At 37.6% G+C, this 16447-nt stretch overlaps 1 protein-coding gene across 9 annotated transcripts in view; it reads left to right on the top strand.

Annotated features, from left to right (window-relative positions):
- The window catches only part of atp8a1 (ATPase phospholipid transporting 8A1), a 196433-nt gene that overhangs the window by 25974 nt on the left and 154012 nt on the right, over positions 1 to 16447 (top strand). For all 9 annotated transcript variants that reach the window (XM_057850549.1, XM_057850545.1, XM_057850550.1 and 6 more), the window contains 2 exons: positions 4191 to 4305; positions 10994 to 11093. In XM_057850549.1, the coding sequence (XP_057706532.1) occupies positions 4191 to 4305; positions 10994 to 11093 (215 nt within the window). The remainder of the gene's footprint in view (positions 1 to 4190; positions 4306 to 10993; positions 11094 to 16447) is intronic.

Here is a 16447-nt window from a genome sequence, read left to right as displayed (position 1 = left end):
AGTTGCAATCAGAGAATGGTTCTTGATTAAGATGAACTCATACCTGTTGGTAAAAGTTGGTCGTGGTATAGCAAAGTGAATCAATGTGCGCGCTGTGCCATTGTCCCACTTTTCTTGTTATGTCCGATTATGGTACAGATTAATTCCATCTGCGGTACTAAATTTTATTGAACTCCAGATTCCAGAGGTGAAATATGGATAGGCATACTCCAACCAACAGCAGATTCTTAAATAATTTGCCGTCTAAAAAGCTTAACTATCGGAATTTTTCTTCGAACTTCAGCATTATACCGTAACTCCTGCTAGCAGCATTATTTTTGCTCAGTATTTGAAACTACGGGTCTGCCAAAATATCTATCGATATATATATGGCGGAAAACACTCAGGTGACTTGAAGTTCCGCTCTGAGACTCCCAATTTGGCCAACTTTCAAAGTTTTCCGATGTGCATGTGTGATACATAATTGGGAAGCTTAAAATCTCAATTTTCTGGGGGAAGAAAAATTGTGAACAGGAGGGCATTTTGGAATTTTTTTCTTTTTTTTAAACTGCAAAACCCTATCTGGAGGTGAGAGCAGAATTACAGACGCCATGACTTTAACGAGATATTATCCCGTACTTACCTTGTTTCGATCCAAAAACTCTTTGTAGCATGTACCACCGAGTGTCAAGACACAGCTGTGAATGGCCACAGCTGGATTTTTGGGGGATTTTATGGGTGAAACATGGTAATATAACAAGGGTCGCGATGCAGAAATCACAGACACCGAGGAATGGTCGAGATTTTCTTTTTCATATATTTACCCTTTTAAATATTTATTTTTAATTTTATTTCTTTGGATCGATCATTTATCATCTAACATATCGGAGAAAATGTGACAGTAACGAAAAATACAATTAAGCGATAGTTATGAGGTAGATATCCGTGACTTTTTTACAGACGCCATTTTTTCCATTGTGACATAATTTGTTAAAAAGTTTAAAATACATGAGTGATTATTTTTTTTAAAGTCGTTTTTTTTTTTTTCCCCCAACGAAATACGAGACATCAATTAATGATTCGAAGCTAAAAACCACAGACATTTTGACTAATAAATATAATTAATTACCTTCGTTTTATGGCTGGGTTGAAATAAAAGCGGTTGCGCGACGTCTGTTAACGGGGGTTTCCAGGGTAAAACGGACAAATTAAAAATAGTTTGGGGACTTAATGCGCCATGAATCTGCTATGGCAGCATATAGACATGTTGTTCTATCAAACACAACAGTTGTTTTGGCTTAAAATACGGCAGTTTCTTTTAAAGAGGAGTGCAAGAGCAGAACCTGCTTTTTCAGTCTTGTCTGTGTTTTCCGCCTTATATATATATCTTTATACTTTGCATCCCAAAAGGTTATCAATACAGTCATGCCAAGGATTGAATATCGTTTTAAAAAGGTGTCAATGTTTAAAAAAAAAAAAAAAAAAAAAACAAGTTGCTACCAAAATCTTCCACTATAATAGTGTCTCTCTCTTAACACCGACTGGGAAGGACGAATGAACACCCGTTCATTTAAAACCAGAGCATTCACAGTCACACTTTCAATTTTTGGGGCATTTACAGGTCACTTTCTGTTGAGTTTGAGTCACTGCCTATTCATTTGGGACATTCCATGGTCACTTCCTGTTGTGTAACACAAAATCAACAGGAAGTGACCCATAAAATGACCCACAATCAACAGGAAGTGACTGAAAATCAAAAGATAATGACCTAAAATGGCCCCAAATTACCTAGTTGCCAGGCATTGGTTGCCACGGTTCACCATAGAAGTGGGAGGGGCCTATTTGAAATGGAAGGGGTTCTTTTGCTGCCACCCTCCCAGTTCAAATTGCAGAAGAATGAAGATAGCTTGTTTTTCTGTTAATTAGTTTTGTAGAATATCCACGAATCTCCTTTCCTGACCAATGGATCGATAATCTTTGTATCGCCATATCGTGAGATCATCCTTATCGTGAGCTGTGTTTCGCAAATCGTATCGTATTGTGAGGTACCAAGAGATTCCCGCCCCTATTTGAAACGATAGTTCAGAGAAACAGAACATTCAGAGAGCTTCTCTCATCTTATTAAAAGTGGTTTTTTCAGCACTAATGCATTGTTAACGCTCCCTACAGTAATTAAAATAAAATGAGTACAGTGCCCATCTTGAAAGAAGATCCCGATTAAAAGTTTTTTGGGTCATCCAAAAGCTAACTACATATTTTCTTTATAGCCCTTTACAACTTTTGTGATTAGTAACAACAGTAAACACAAACCTGGACAGATAAGGCAAAATGTTGAACAATGGAAGGTCAATAATTAATCTTAAGAACAAGTAGTGCATCTTTTGTAAAGCACAGGACAACCATCTTCAAACTATCCCTGTCTGAATCTTCACACAGTCTTTTGTCATGACTCTAATCCAATAAGTCACCTGTGCTGAGCTGATGTCTAGGTGGTTTCTTGTGTAATGGTGCTGGATAGCCGACCCGTGTTTCCCCTGGTGACCAAAATGACTATAGAGGTGCAAGTTATTTTTAGCCCTGGAGCACATGCTGAGAGAAGAGCGGAGGGTGGTGGGAAGGAGTGCCTGCTTGTCACTCCTGGGTAATCCTCTCAGTGTAGCCTAGAGGATCATTAAAATAACAAGAGGTGTAAAGTAAGATTCAGGGTTTGTGTAACACCAGCGAGAAAGTGCAAGCAGTAAGGTGAGAGTTAGTTGGAAAGTGAGCAGGAACTATGGTTCTCGCTTTCCATTTTGAAACTGGGTGTCTTTGAGCACACATTGAAGGCAGTTTTTGCTTGTCCTTGTCCTTGCAACACCTAACACCACCAACATAAATGGTACAGGAGGAGGGAGGTAACAAAATAAATTAAAAAACTTTCATTTAACTTAAATTTATTGAAACTAGGTTGAAATGGAGGAGTCTTAACTTCTTATCAAGCTCAAAGCTTTCATCATGCATAGCATGTCATACTGTATATCATTTCCAACTCCTTTTCCGAGAAATATTTTGGAAAGTGTTATTTTTGGATAAGTAGTTAAATATAGGTTTATCACCATAGGAACAATTATTATTCTTTACGTCACACTTTAGAGAAACGTTAGGATGCGATGCCTTGACTTGCGTTTGTCTTGGCCCTAATTCCTACACGTTCCCATATCTTGTTTTAAACATGTTATTGAAATTCACACATTTCATGTATTTTCTAGATTCTTGTTAGTATTTTGGACAATATTTCTTTAAGATTTAGGACTAATTCCAAGTTGTCATCAGTTAAATTGATGCCTTTCAAAATGCATTACCTTCCATTCAAATCCATTTTCTAAACACATTAATTACAGTTTTGATGATTGGCTGGGTTTCCACGGATCCTAGAAAAGTCTGAAAAGGCACCGAATTCATTATTTTCAAAATCAGGCCTTAATTGGCATTAAAATGTATTAAATCAAAATTTCAATGTTTTAAAATGCGAGCAAATTATTATGATTAGTTCTTTAATCAAACAAACACAGCTTAGCAAGTTGAATACGATTTCTTTAAAAAAAAAAAAAAAAAAAAAAAAAAAGGCCCCCAATTTCGTTAAGTGTCATTTCTTGATTTATTTTTTATTTTTTATTTTTTTTAAAGAAACTTCAGCTAAAACTATTTTATTTTTAGTGTGTATGATGCATGATGTTCTGGGAAAAAAATAAAAATACAGTAGTTATATACAGTATAGCCACAGTCTTTTTCATGCGGGAACAAAAAAATCAAGACATGACACCTATCCAAATATAGGGCTTGTATAATTCAATCCTTCTTATATAACAGTGGGAACAAATGTGTTTGCTGTTAGTAACTACTACTAACCCCACATACAAATTGTTTTCCATATTGGTTTTCGCCATTGCAGCTGCATCCCACTCTATTGACCCTGGTGGGAGTGGCTCTCCTGATGGGCCAGATTCCTCGTCCATGTAATATAATGGCCTCAACGTACAACACTAAAATCATGAACAGTTTTATGAACATGTTGAATGAAGAGGGTACCATTTTATCACATAATGTTGTCCTATACATCTACCCACAGGATAATCTTTTTGTTTTGTAGCTTAATCTCCTGTGAAGTATGCTTTCAACACATTATTAATTTTAACACATTGCTTATAGAGTTTTATTTGTTCTCTCATCAGGATATGAGAAGACAGAGGACGCTTCAGAAAAGACATCTTTAGCAGATCAGGAAGATGCTCGACTGATTTACCTTAACCAGCCACAGTTTACAAAGTTTTGCAGCAACCGGGTCAGGTAAGGATTACTTAACAAAATAACCAAATTTAGTTTTCAGTCGTCAGTTAAAAAGGTTAACTTTTACACAACTTTCATGAGTATCTTAGTATCTGTTTTCTTGTCTTTGTTTGTTGATACATGTTGTAAAAGCACTACATAAATTAACACGAGTCGACTTGATTTGGGTTAAACAGAAGGCGCATGTGTCCACATGATTTATAGTTGATTTCTATGAAGTGCAATATACAGTGGTACCTCAACATATGATCGCTTCGACACACGATTTTTCGACATCCAACGTAAAATTTGACTCTCTATTTGTTTCTACATCCAACGACATGCTCGAAATACGACGATTTATGACAGCGCCGCAGTTTCTTTGTTTTCGTGCAAGACGGACGCATGGCCGATTTTCTTGTGGGAGAAATCAACATGGTTTCCAAGAATGTTAGTGCAGATGGTAAAAAAAGGAAAAAAGTGAGGCTTACCATTTAAAATGAAGAAGGAAATGATTAAAAAAATAAGAGTTTGGTGCGCGTGTCTGTGAATTGGCTCGACAATACGGCCATAGAACGTCTACGATCTTGGCGATCCTTCTCCGACCTCCATTCGCCAGTCTTTATAAATGTGGTAACATCGCCCAAAAATCGCCAGCTTCATAAGATTTTTAATCATTTATTTCAGAACTTGTGCAACACAACATGCCGCCGCCGTAGCTGAACAAAGTGAAAGTAAAAAGTCCCTCTCTCTTACTCTGTCAGCCACACGGTGCGTTCAGGTACACCACGCAAAACACACCGCCACATCAAAATGATTCGTTACATTATTACAGGGATGATTATTATTATTATTATTATTACTATTATTATATTGTTATTCCCATTTTTATTCATAATTTATTGGTTTTGCTCTGTGCAATTGCAATTTGCAATAGTACCAGCAGCATTTATTAAGGATTTAGTGTAGGTTTTCAGGTTGTGGAATGAATTTATGGAATTATAATGTATTCTTATGGGAAAATCCTGCTCGACATATGTACGAATTAACTTCGTATGTAAAGGTACCACTGTAGTTACCATGGTCTATAGTTCATAGTTGCACTCACTGTGTAGAACCACCTAGTTTGTTTTTAACCCTTGACTGACCATGAGTAGAGTGGAAAAATACCTTAATTTTCATACAATAGTTGGCTACTTTTTTCCCCGGCTTTGAACTCTCCAATTTATAGTCCGGTGTGGCTAATTTATGGATTTTTTCAGGCTAACGAGCATGTATAGTTATCCCATTATAGACTATATAAACCTACGTCTTATAGTCCTGTGCAGTTAATATATGAACAAATAGCTTTCTTCTAAAATCTGTTGGGCAGACTATTACAGTCTGAAAATTCCTGTCGTTTAATTAAACGCCGATGATCATGTGACCATTGGGCTTGTTGAAGTAAACATATTTGCAATAGGAGTATAGAATGAAGAACAACCAATGGTTTGCTAACATTTACTGTTGGCATTTTAATTGGCAAATCTTTATTTTGGATAAGAAACATTAAGAAAAACTCCATAAAGTCAGCACTTTTCTAGTGTTACTGGCTCTTCCTCTCAGAGGATTGTGCTGCTTTTAGCATGAAAGGTCAAGCGTGTCAAGTCAGGCCATCCTCTGTCAAGGAATATTACTGTTGGCATTCTGGCTGCACGGGTTGTGTGTGCACGAGTTGTGTATACGCAGGCACGCATGCATATACATCCCCCCATACACACAAATTTGAACTGAACATTAACCGTGAATGAAACAAGAAGAGTGCAGTGATCGATTTATTAAGATACATGGGTGGTTGTGCGAATCCTTTTGGGTCTATGAAATTTAAAGAGTAAAATATAAAAGTGGACTGTGAAGATGGAAAGATGGACATGGCCCAGATCTCATGTATTTACCACACATATCTCAAATTAAACACTGACTTCAAAACATCTTGTCATTGGACTTAAAAAAAAAAAAAAAAAAAGTGTAACATTCAAGTCTGTGTGTGTCCGCAAATGTGGGAATGCGTCACAAACCTGATTTAGATCACTAAAGGGACTAGTCTAACCAGTTTTTCCATGTCGTAAAGACTGTGTGTGTGTGTGTGTGGGGGGGGGGGGGGGGGTCTTTTGTGCAGCTGTGTTTACCTTGTATCAGGTGGACAATAATGCACTCTCAACTTACAGTCGCTAATAGACCTTGTGTGATGATGTTTTATCCTATTTTGCGTTATTCCCAATGGTTTAACCACTTTTTATGGATAGTCTTTTGTGACTAGTATGACAATTATGAGCGTGTAACTGAATAATTGACATAAAAAACGATAAGGTTACCCTAAGCACATGAGAATATGTGTGTAAAGATTATCTATGATACATTAGGCTTTCATGTTACATGTTGCTGTGGTAGTAAAGGTTGATTAAAGATTTATCATAAAAGGGCTCCGGCTTCAGCGGTAATCTAAACATACAGTATCTGACTTGGAAAGGAAGTGTCTTCCTCAAATAGCCTCAGTCCTTTAGGACATTGCTTGGAAATAATCCTCCACTAGGAAGTGCACTTGATTTTCTTTTTTTTTCCCCCACGTCAGATGAGGAAGTAGCTGGACAGTAATGAGAGATTGGAAAACAGTACTGCCTCGTCATATCCAACAAAAAGTCACAATGATTGAATAAGAATGAAGTAGATGCTGTACGAATGATCTTTCAGGAAAGATGAGAGTTGCATTGGAAGATAGGAATGATAAAGCCCTGGCTTAAAGGCTAAAACTTCAATCAGATTTGCCACCCGCCGTTTCTATGCCACCTCAAGGGAGGACTAGACCAGTCACTACGCATTAGCACTGTCAGGCTAACTTATCCTTTTGCAGGGATTCCGTCTGTAAGTACTGCACAATATGGTAAAGAAAAAGGTCACCATACGTGTTTCAGTTTTAAACCAAGACTGAAGACTATGAAGTGTGATTTGTCTCAGACCACATTGCTTTTAGTCAGTTATCTCTCTCATATTCTATATACAGTATGTCTCTTGGGAACCCTGAATGACTTGCTAATTAAAACAAACTGATCAATACACGATAATGCAGTGTGCAGCCTGCAGTAAACACTTGACATGCAACACAATGCATATAATCTCCTAAGGATTTATAGTGATGACATTCTAAAGTTTTTTTGGTTGAATCTCGTCATCCTTGATGTTTATATGCATTTAACTTTTCATCCCGAGAAAACCTAAAAACTGATACCTTTAACGTCCAATAGTTTGAACTAAAAGTATATTGGTCTATACCAGGGGTAGGCGAACCAAAATGTTGAAACAGCCATATTGGAGAAAAAAAACCAACAAAAAACAAATATATCTAGAGCCGCAAAAAATTAAAAGCCTTATAAGCCAAGTGTCTTATAATGAAAGCAACACATGCTGTATATGTATGCTATATTATTATTATTATTATTATTAGCTATATTAGCCTACTATGAAAATGAGTAAGTTGGCTAAAAATACATAATGAGCCTTCAGATTTAATGTTTATTTTCCCTGCGGTGCATCCAATGCATCACCCGACCACTCTGTTGTATGATGCCACCTCAAGTTTAACTTCATTACAATTAATGAATTGTTTCAATGCTTTTATTGCTTTTAATTAAAGAAATGCAAATCCGATTTTTTGATGTCATTTTAATTTTGAGGTATCGAAAAACAGACATTTTTGAAAATGCTCCAGGGAGCCACTAGGGCAGCGCGAAAGAGCCGCATGCGGCTTTTAAAACACTGGTTGCTGACCCCCGGTCTATATTGCACCTTGAAGGATAGAAACAGACTCTTACAAGATCTATACATCTATTCGCAAAGACAGTCTGGGGACACCAATCAAACGTCCACTAAAAACCAATTACACGTTGCTGAGTGAGACAATACTCCCTCGCTTTGGACTTTTCTTGACCCCACTTTACTTTTGACAAGGCTCTTCATCAGACTTTTGTGTGCCACTATCACTGAATTCCACTGCTGGTTGAGCAGGGCATGTCTTATTGTTGCTTTAATTCTATCATCCACTTGCTCATCTACCCTACTCTTCAAACCACAGTTTGAAAAGTCTACAGTGCATCAAAAAACTTTGGCGCATGTAAAAATAATGAAACTGTGTTAAACCACACACACCAGATGCTCCACTCTTTCAAAAAGTGACAGGCTATACTACATTGATTAACTTTATTCTATACAGTAAGGCACACTTTGCATTGTCAGGTGTATGTAGTGCAATATACATGTATATAGAGCCTTGGGTTTCCCAAGAACAACAAAAAGTAAGACCCAGTTGGTATATGCCATATATAGCACTGGAGGGTATGTTAAGGCGAATTACCTGGTGTGTGATCTTGGCTTCTTATCCCCCCCTTCAGGTCATTCTATGTGCATCAGGCATAAACAAAAGAGCTTGCCATTTAGATGTTTTGGAAATCTGTACTATATAATCCAGTCACAAATCAGAGCTGCTGCAGATCTGACTTTGAGGTTTCTCCAGCTTTTCCAACAGCATCAACCACCTATCCGCTCAACACCATACTCGCATAAATTACACACTCTCGGTCAACTCTGCCAGAAACTTCTATTTCTTAATTACAGTGTTCTACCACTATCTTTTCTGTGCTGTTCATATTTTGATTCACATAAGAAAGCTAGCAGGCCAGCCAGCCAGAAGACCGATATCTGGCTAGCCGATAGCGCAAGAAGCTAACATAGCAGTTAACAAATTTCCTTAGTTCTCTTCTGATGACTTATAATATGCATAACACTAGCCACAGAAAAATCCAAATCTGAGTCACAGTAAACTGGCTAATGCGAATGGAGAGGACAAAAAAAAAACAAGAAATAAAAACAGGCCATTGTCGTGGATGATGTTAGTGAGTCTCGTAGCTCGTGAGTTGACTTCGCCTTTCCGTGTTCGGCCGCTCATGTCTCCTGTAACTCTCTCGTTACTCTAGTCCAGGGCCCGCCTCCACATTTGGTCCAGTCCCCTGAACAATTTTTTTTAATTAAAAAAAATTTTTTTCTTTTTAAACTTGTGTTATTTATTTCCTGGCTTTTTCTGTGAACAATCCAGAGAGGGTTATTATCTATTTAATTAATAGTGTTATATATTATATTATATTATATTATATTATATTATATTATATTATATTATATTATTATTTTTATTTTATTTACTTTTGTTCCGTGAAGAATCCAGAAAGAGTTATTTCATTGTGGCTTTTTGAAAAATAATAATTTTTTACATTTAGGCACTCCTGCAATCATCACACTTTTTCTGTTACAAACTGACCCCGGTCCCTCATCAGAGAAGGGAAAAGTTATGTGGCCCTCACAGAAAAAAGTTTGGGGCCCCCTGCTCTAGTCACTCAGCCGGACCGCGCACGGCTAAAGAGTTCCCCCTAGAACACAACATTCCCCACATAAGTTCCACGGGTAAGGTAGGAACATATAATGAAGGGTCACCACACCATAATTAAAATGAAAATGTTTGTTTCATGCTAACATTAATATGAAGCTCCAAATTTCCGACGGCCCCGGCTCCGGACCACATTGTACTGACAGCACACGGTATGACGGTTGTGCGGCTAATGTAAATAGAATGGCTTTAAGATCCGGCAGCTTAATCTCATTTTCACATTTCACAGTTTTGAGGCTGTTTGAAATATAAGATGTGGCATAGAACATGAGAATAGCCTGAAATGTGTGAGAAACCCCTCAATGTGTGAGAGTTGAGAACCCTGCACTCTTATTACTCCTGAGCTTACAAGAAGAAGAGAGAGCAAAGGAGATCACACAAAAAAGGAACAAAAGTATTATCAGTAGCTAATAAAGAAATAATTCAAAGGGCATGTGGCATCAGAGTGCTGAAAAGGCTTTTTTTCCCTGAGTGTTGAACCAATCACGGTAATTAATCCAAAACATTTAATACCTTGTAGCTGATGAAAATGTATTTTATGAAGAGTCAGCCAGCGAGTGCAAAAATGAAATGTGTGGGGCTAAATAGCTCCTTCGGCATTATTTAAAGAATGACATTTATTAGTTTAAGTCATATTTTGAAATGAAAGTGTGTTTTTGGCACGGATTTCTGTGTTGTTAATTCTTAGAGCAATGTATCTTTGCTCTCCCACATCATGTTCAATAAAAATAAATAGATCTTGCTACTGCTAGTGTCTCTTGCAACACTGCAAAAAACGACTACTGTTAGTAATACAGCAATTCTATCACTAATAATACTGATATATTATTTAGTAATAATTTTAAAAGACGAGGTTAAAAATAAAAACACTGATTAAGATGCAGTTATATATTTTACTTCAAAATTCTAGTACCCTTACTTACAAATACACCAACTTACACATTTTCGAGTTGCTGCTCCTTATTTATTATCTATCTTGCTCCTTGAAATTTGATAAAAGTAAGCTTTAGATACATTTGCATTAGGTCCCAACAGCAAATCTCACAGTATTAAACTGAGTATCCCTCATCTCACTCACAAATTTGTTCATTCGTTCGTTCACTCAGAAACTCGTAAAACAAGATATCACTGTGTTTACTTGTGTGGGTTAGGATTTCCGTAACAATGCTATTTCCCTTTTGAGTACAGAACATAGATTTAAAAACTGACAGTAATAGTCAACATGTTTTCTTTCTACAGTACGGCCAAATACAATGTTCTCACCTTCCTCCCGAGGTTCCTCTATTCACAGTTTAGGAGGGCGGCCAACGCTTTTTTCCTCTTCATTGCACTCCTACAGGTAAGATGTTCAACCTACAGGTACAAGGGTAACATGCTAACTGGTGTTGTTACGATATCAAGATTCCGACTTTTGTGCAGTACCGTAAATTTGGATGTTGGTCAGCAGTGCGTTTTTCATATTTGAGTTGATTATATCGTTTGCCACATTTTCCGTAATACAGTTCTGTCTGAACGAGTTCTCAAGGGAGGCTGGGGGAACAGATTTTTGTTCCAATCGATCCAATACAGACAGTTTACAGGGTTTGAAGTTAACATTTTAGGGCACTTCATCTGACTGATTTTTTTTGGATGCCATTGGCCAAATGCTCTCACATTTTTGCTTCTCTGAGGCAAATGTTAATACACTTTAATAGGGCAGCCGCTATCGAATATTTTAGTAGTCGATTAATCGATGGACTAGTTAGTTCGAATAATCGAGTAATCGGATATGGAACATGAACAATTAAAATACCTAAGCTGAGCCTCAAACGGTATACATTTTTTTTTTTTTTAATGAGTATAACAACAAAAGAACAATGGGGTAATTTAGATAGAAAAAGTCTGCTCGCTTAAATGCTATAAAATGCTAAAAAATTTTTTTTTACAATGCTCTTAACAAAAGGTTCAGACACATATTCCCACAAAAAACGTCTAAATATACCTATAAACTAAATTATGAATGCTTTAAAAAACATTAGCTCAAACAAAAGCTTAGCTTATGTTGGTTTTAAAAGGGAGCAGTTGGATTCAGCTATGTGAAAAGAAGCAGACCAGGCAGTGTATCCGCCCTAAAACTAAATGGGAACACTTTCAAAATAAACCATTACAACGGCACTTTAATTAAACGAATACTCGAAGCAGAATAATTTAATTCGAATATTTTTTTCTAATCGAATACTCGAGTTAATCGATTAATTGTTGCAGCACTACACTTTAATAACGTTAATACAAACACTTGTTCTTATGTAATTTTGGGGTGCAGAACCCAGATCTGACCTTATTTTGTTCCTGTAAAATCTAAGTTATTTTTTAACCAAACGGAAATGTCTAATGGGTTTCAATTCTAAAAGTTCACTCTTTACATATTGCCAGGAGGAGAAACAAATAAAATATATATTTGATTAAAATTTTAAATGGAGAGCATTTCTGCAGGCATTGTGTACTGTACATTCTGCTAATTTATATTGTCTTTCTTTTGTTCTTTCTTTTTCTCGGTCCTGTAAAAAAAACAACTAGTCGCATTCTTTTTAAAGGTACCTCGTTCAACAAACTATTGTTTTCCTTTGTAGAGTCTTGGCTCTCCTCATCTTTAGCATTAGTATGCAAGTGGTGGACTGTTTGCATTGACCTAGACACCATTTGCAAAGGTCCGGTCTGTAATTGTGTAGCATATACAGTCGTAAAGAGGCGAATGCACACACACACACACACACACACACACACACACACACACACACACACACACACACACACACACACACACACACACACACACACGTGCATGCAACCCCCCCCCCCCCCCCCCCCCTCAATACACACAGACATACAAACGTTATGCTGTCTTAGGTATGAATAATACATGCAATACTATGTTCTGCTAAAAGGAATTTCAATTTGTGTCTCATTGATCTTTATATGTCACATAATATTGAAAATGCATTGAACAGCAATGTAAAGTATGGTCTCAATTGACTCTGTTAATATCCTATTACAGTTGGGAGGGTGTCTTTTTTTGCTTTGTTGCTCCACTGGTCGCCATTGATGTTTTTCTCTGGCATCAATCGTTGCAATGAGATTCAAAGTAGCACAAATCCATCCCTCTCAAAGATAAAAGCACGAGGGGGAGTATTCTTCACCTTGGTTCCCTCACACAGACTACCCTATTAAGAGCCTCCATTTTGTGACCTTGAAGTTGCTGCTTTGAAAAGCAGCTTGTGCATCTTCATTTGTTGGCTGCTTGATGGTGCAACCTTGAATTAAAAAAAAAACATCTCTGAGAATGAAATACGTCATATTCATAGCAGCGAGTATGTGTATCTTTATTGATTATTGAATGTGGAAACCTCAAAACGAAACATTACATTACATTTTGTTCAAAGCTGAGAATGCTGGGGTTACTTTATGTATAGTGGGGCAAATAAGTATTTAGTCAACCACTAATCGTGCAAGTTCTCCCACTTGAAAATATTAGAGAGGCCTGTAATTGACAACATGGGTAAACCTCAACCATGAGAGACAGAATGTGGAAACCCCCTCAGAAAATCACAGTTTGATTATTAAAGAATTTATTTGCAAATCATGGTGGAAAATAAGTATTTGGTCAATACCAAAGGTTCATCTCAATACTTTGTTATGTACCCTTTGTTGGCAATAACAGAGGCCAAACGTTTTCTTCTTTCTTCACAAGCTTTTCACACACTGTTGCTGGTATTTTGGCCCATTCCTCCATGCAGAGCTCCTCTAGAGCAGTGCTGTTTTGGGGCTGTCGTTGGCAACACGGACTTTCAACTCCCTCCACAGATTTTCTATGGGGTTGAGATCTGGAGACTGGCTAGGCCACTCCAGGACCTTGAAATGCTTCTTACGAAGCCACTCCTTTGTTGCCCTGGCTGTGTAGAACAGTGCTGTTTTGGAGCTGTCGTTGGGCAACACGGACTTTCAACTCCCTCCACAGATTTTCTATGGGGTTGAGATCTGGAGACTGGCTAGGCCACTCCAGGACCTTGAAATGCTTCTTACGAAGCCACTTCTTTGTTGCCCTGGCTGTGTGTTTGGGATCATTGTCATGCTGTTAGACCCAGCCACGTCTCATCTTCAATGCCATTGCTGATGGAAGGAGATTTTCACTCAAAAGCTCTCGAAACATGGCCCCATTCATTCTTTCTTTTACACAGATCAGTCGTATTGGTGGTCCCTTTGCAGAAAAATAGCCCCAAAGCATGATGTTTCCACCCCCATGCTTCACAGTGGGTACGGTGTTCTTCGGATGCAATTGAATATTCTTTCTCCTCCAAACACGAGTACCTATGGTTTTACCAAAGTTCTATTTTGGTTTCATCTGACCATAACACATTCTCCAAGTCCTCTTCTGGATCATCCAAATGCTCTCTTGCGAACCGCAGACGGGCCTGGACGTGTACTGGTTTCAGCAGGGGGACACGTCTGGCAGTGCAGGATTTGAGTCCCTGGTGGCGCATTGTGTTACTGTGTTACTGTGGTCTCAGCTCTCTGTAGGTCATTCTCTAGGTCCCCCCGTGTGGTTCTGGGATTTTTGCTCACCGTTCTTATCATTTTGACACCACGGGGTGAGATCTTGCATGGAGCCCCATATCGAGGGAGATTATCAGATTATCTAATCATTGCTCCCACAGTTGATTTCTTTACACCAAGCGTTTTACCTATTGCAGATTCAGTCTTTCTAGCCTGGTGCAGGTCTACAATTTTGTCTCTGGTGTCCTTCGACAACTCTTTGGTCTTGACCATAGTGGAGTTTGGAGTGTGACTGACTGAGGTTGTGGACAGGTGTCTTTTATACTAATATTGAGTTAAAACAGGTGTCATTAATACAGGTAACGAGTGGAGCCTCGTTCGACCTCTTTAGACCTCAGTAGAAGAAGTTAGAACTCTTTGACAGCCAGAAATCTTGCTTGTTTGTAGGTAACCAAATACTTATTTTTCAGTCTAATTTGGAAATAAATTCTTTTAAAAAATCAAAGAATGTCATTTTCTGTTTTTTTTCCCCACATTCTCTCATGGTTGAGGTTTACCCATGTTGACAATTACAGGCCTCTCTAATCTTTTCAAGTAGGAGAACTTGCACAATTGGTGGTTGACTAAATACTTATTTGCCCCACTTTATACAGTAAATAATGTTATGCGCTTCAGGCGTCTAGATTTTAAAAAAAAAAATTCAAATATGCTCAGAAAACTTTACTCGTTATTTTTTATAGCAAAGTGTTTCTTCTCTAATGTTTAAAGATGTTAAATGACTTTATTTTTAAAAAATTGTACTGTTCAGTGGATGAATTTTGCATCAGTGATTATTCATAAACAAATGGTAAAAATAGTATACAGTAATAAGTTTTTTGTTGTTGTTGTTTTGTGTGTGTTGTGGGGTGGCTTGGCTCAGTGGTAGAGTAGTTGTCCCCCAAGAGTAGTTGTGGGTTCGATTCTTCGCCCTGATGAACTCGTCGAAGTATCCATGAGCAAGATACTGAACCCCATGTTGCTCCTGGTGCTGCGTCACCAGTAGGTGAATGGCGAGATAGTGTAAAGCGCTTTGAGCGCCTTGAAAGGTGGAAAAGCGCTATATAAGTTTAACACCATTTGTTTTGCGATTTAATATCAGAGTAGGATATGGGGGAGCCTCTGAATTTTCAGCTTCGGGCACCAACGGGGCTAGCAGCGACCTTAAGCAGGCAACACCAATTAGTTCTTACAAAGTGAGATGTGAGGTATGATGTTCTTTTGCGAATGAGGGGGGATGCATATGTAGCAAGCATCACTTTTGAAATTATAGGTAAAATATTCAATCTATGTTTCATTGGACAATAATAGTTTTCCACAGATGTTTGGGAGATTTCAAGGACCTTTTATCTGCTAAAAATTGAAAAACCAAGGTTATTCTTAATGTTTACTCATTCTTTTGAAAAGACTAAAAAATCACTTGAGTTGTACAGGTTATATAGGTGACAGTGTCCCATTTTCCTCTCTAATTTGGAAATAAACTCTTTAAAAATCAAACAGTGTGATTTTTTTTTCTTCCACATTCTGTCTCTCATGGTTGAGGTTTACCCATGTTGATAATTACATGCCTCTCTAATCTTTTTAAGTAGGAGAACCTGCACAATTTGTGGTTGGCTAAATACTTATTTGCCCACTCTAAATCTATTCATCAGCCACTCAGTCTTTGCTCGATATGGTTAAATAAGAATTGAAAAAAAACAATCCAATTTGTAGGTGTCCCTCAACTTAATGAAGAAGTGTTCAATTTTAAGACGTGTGCTTGACTTTATTCTTCCTTGTACAATCAGGCTAAGTACAGTACAAAAGAAATCAATACATTTTAATTCCGTGAGAAAGACAAAAACAACTTAGCATTATGCAGAAACTGTCATCGTGTAAACACTTAGAACTGTTATTTTGTTTCACATGCTCTCGACAAGACTTTAAGATTCAAGACTTACTGTAAGCTTTGTTTCTCCTTTCTTTAACATGAACAGAACAGTTGGAGACTTTGCCCCTGTCATGGACAGCGTTGTTAATAACGGCGTTAGAGTATAGCAGTATTAGTAACAGCCTTATATTTATCAGTAGTGAGTAACCTAATCAATTACTTTTCCCATCTTTGCAACGCCGTTACCGTTACTGAGG

The sequence above is a fragment of the Corythoichthys intestinalis genome, chromosome 11, assembly GCF_030265065.1.
Source record: "Corythoichthys intestinalis isolate RoL2023-P3 chromosome 11, ASM3026506v1, whole genome shotgun sequence".
NCBI lineage: Eukaryota > Metazoa > Chordata > Actinopteri > Syngnathiformes > Syngnathidae > Corythoichthys > Corythoichthys intestinalis.
This window is presented reverse-complemented; position numbering and strand designations above follow the sequence as displayed.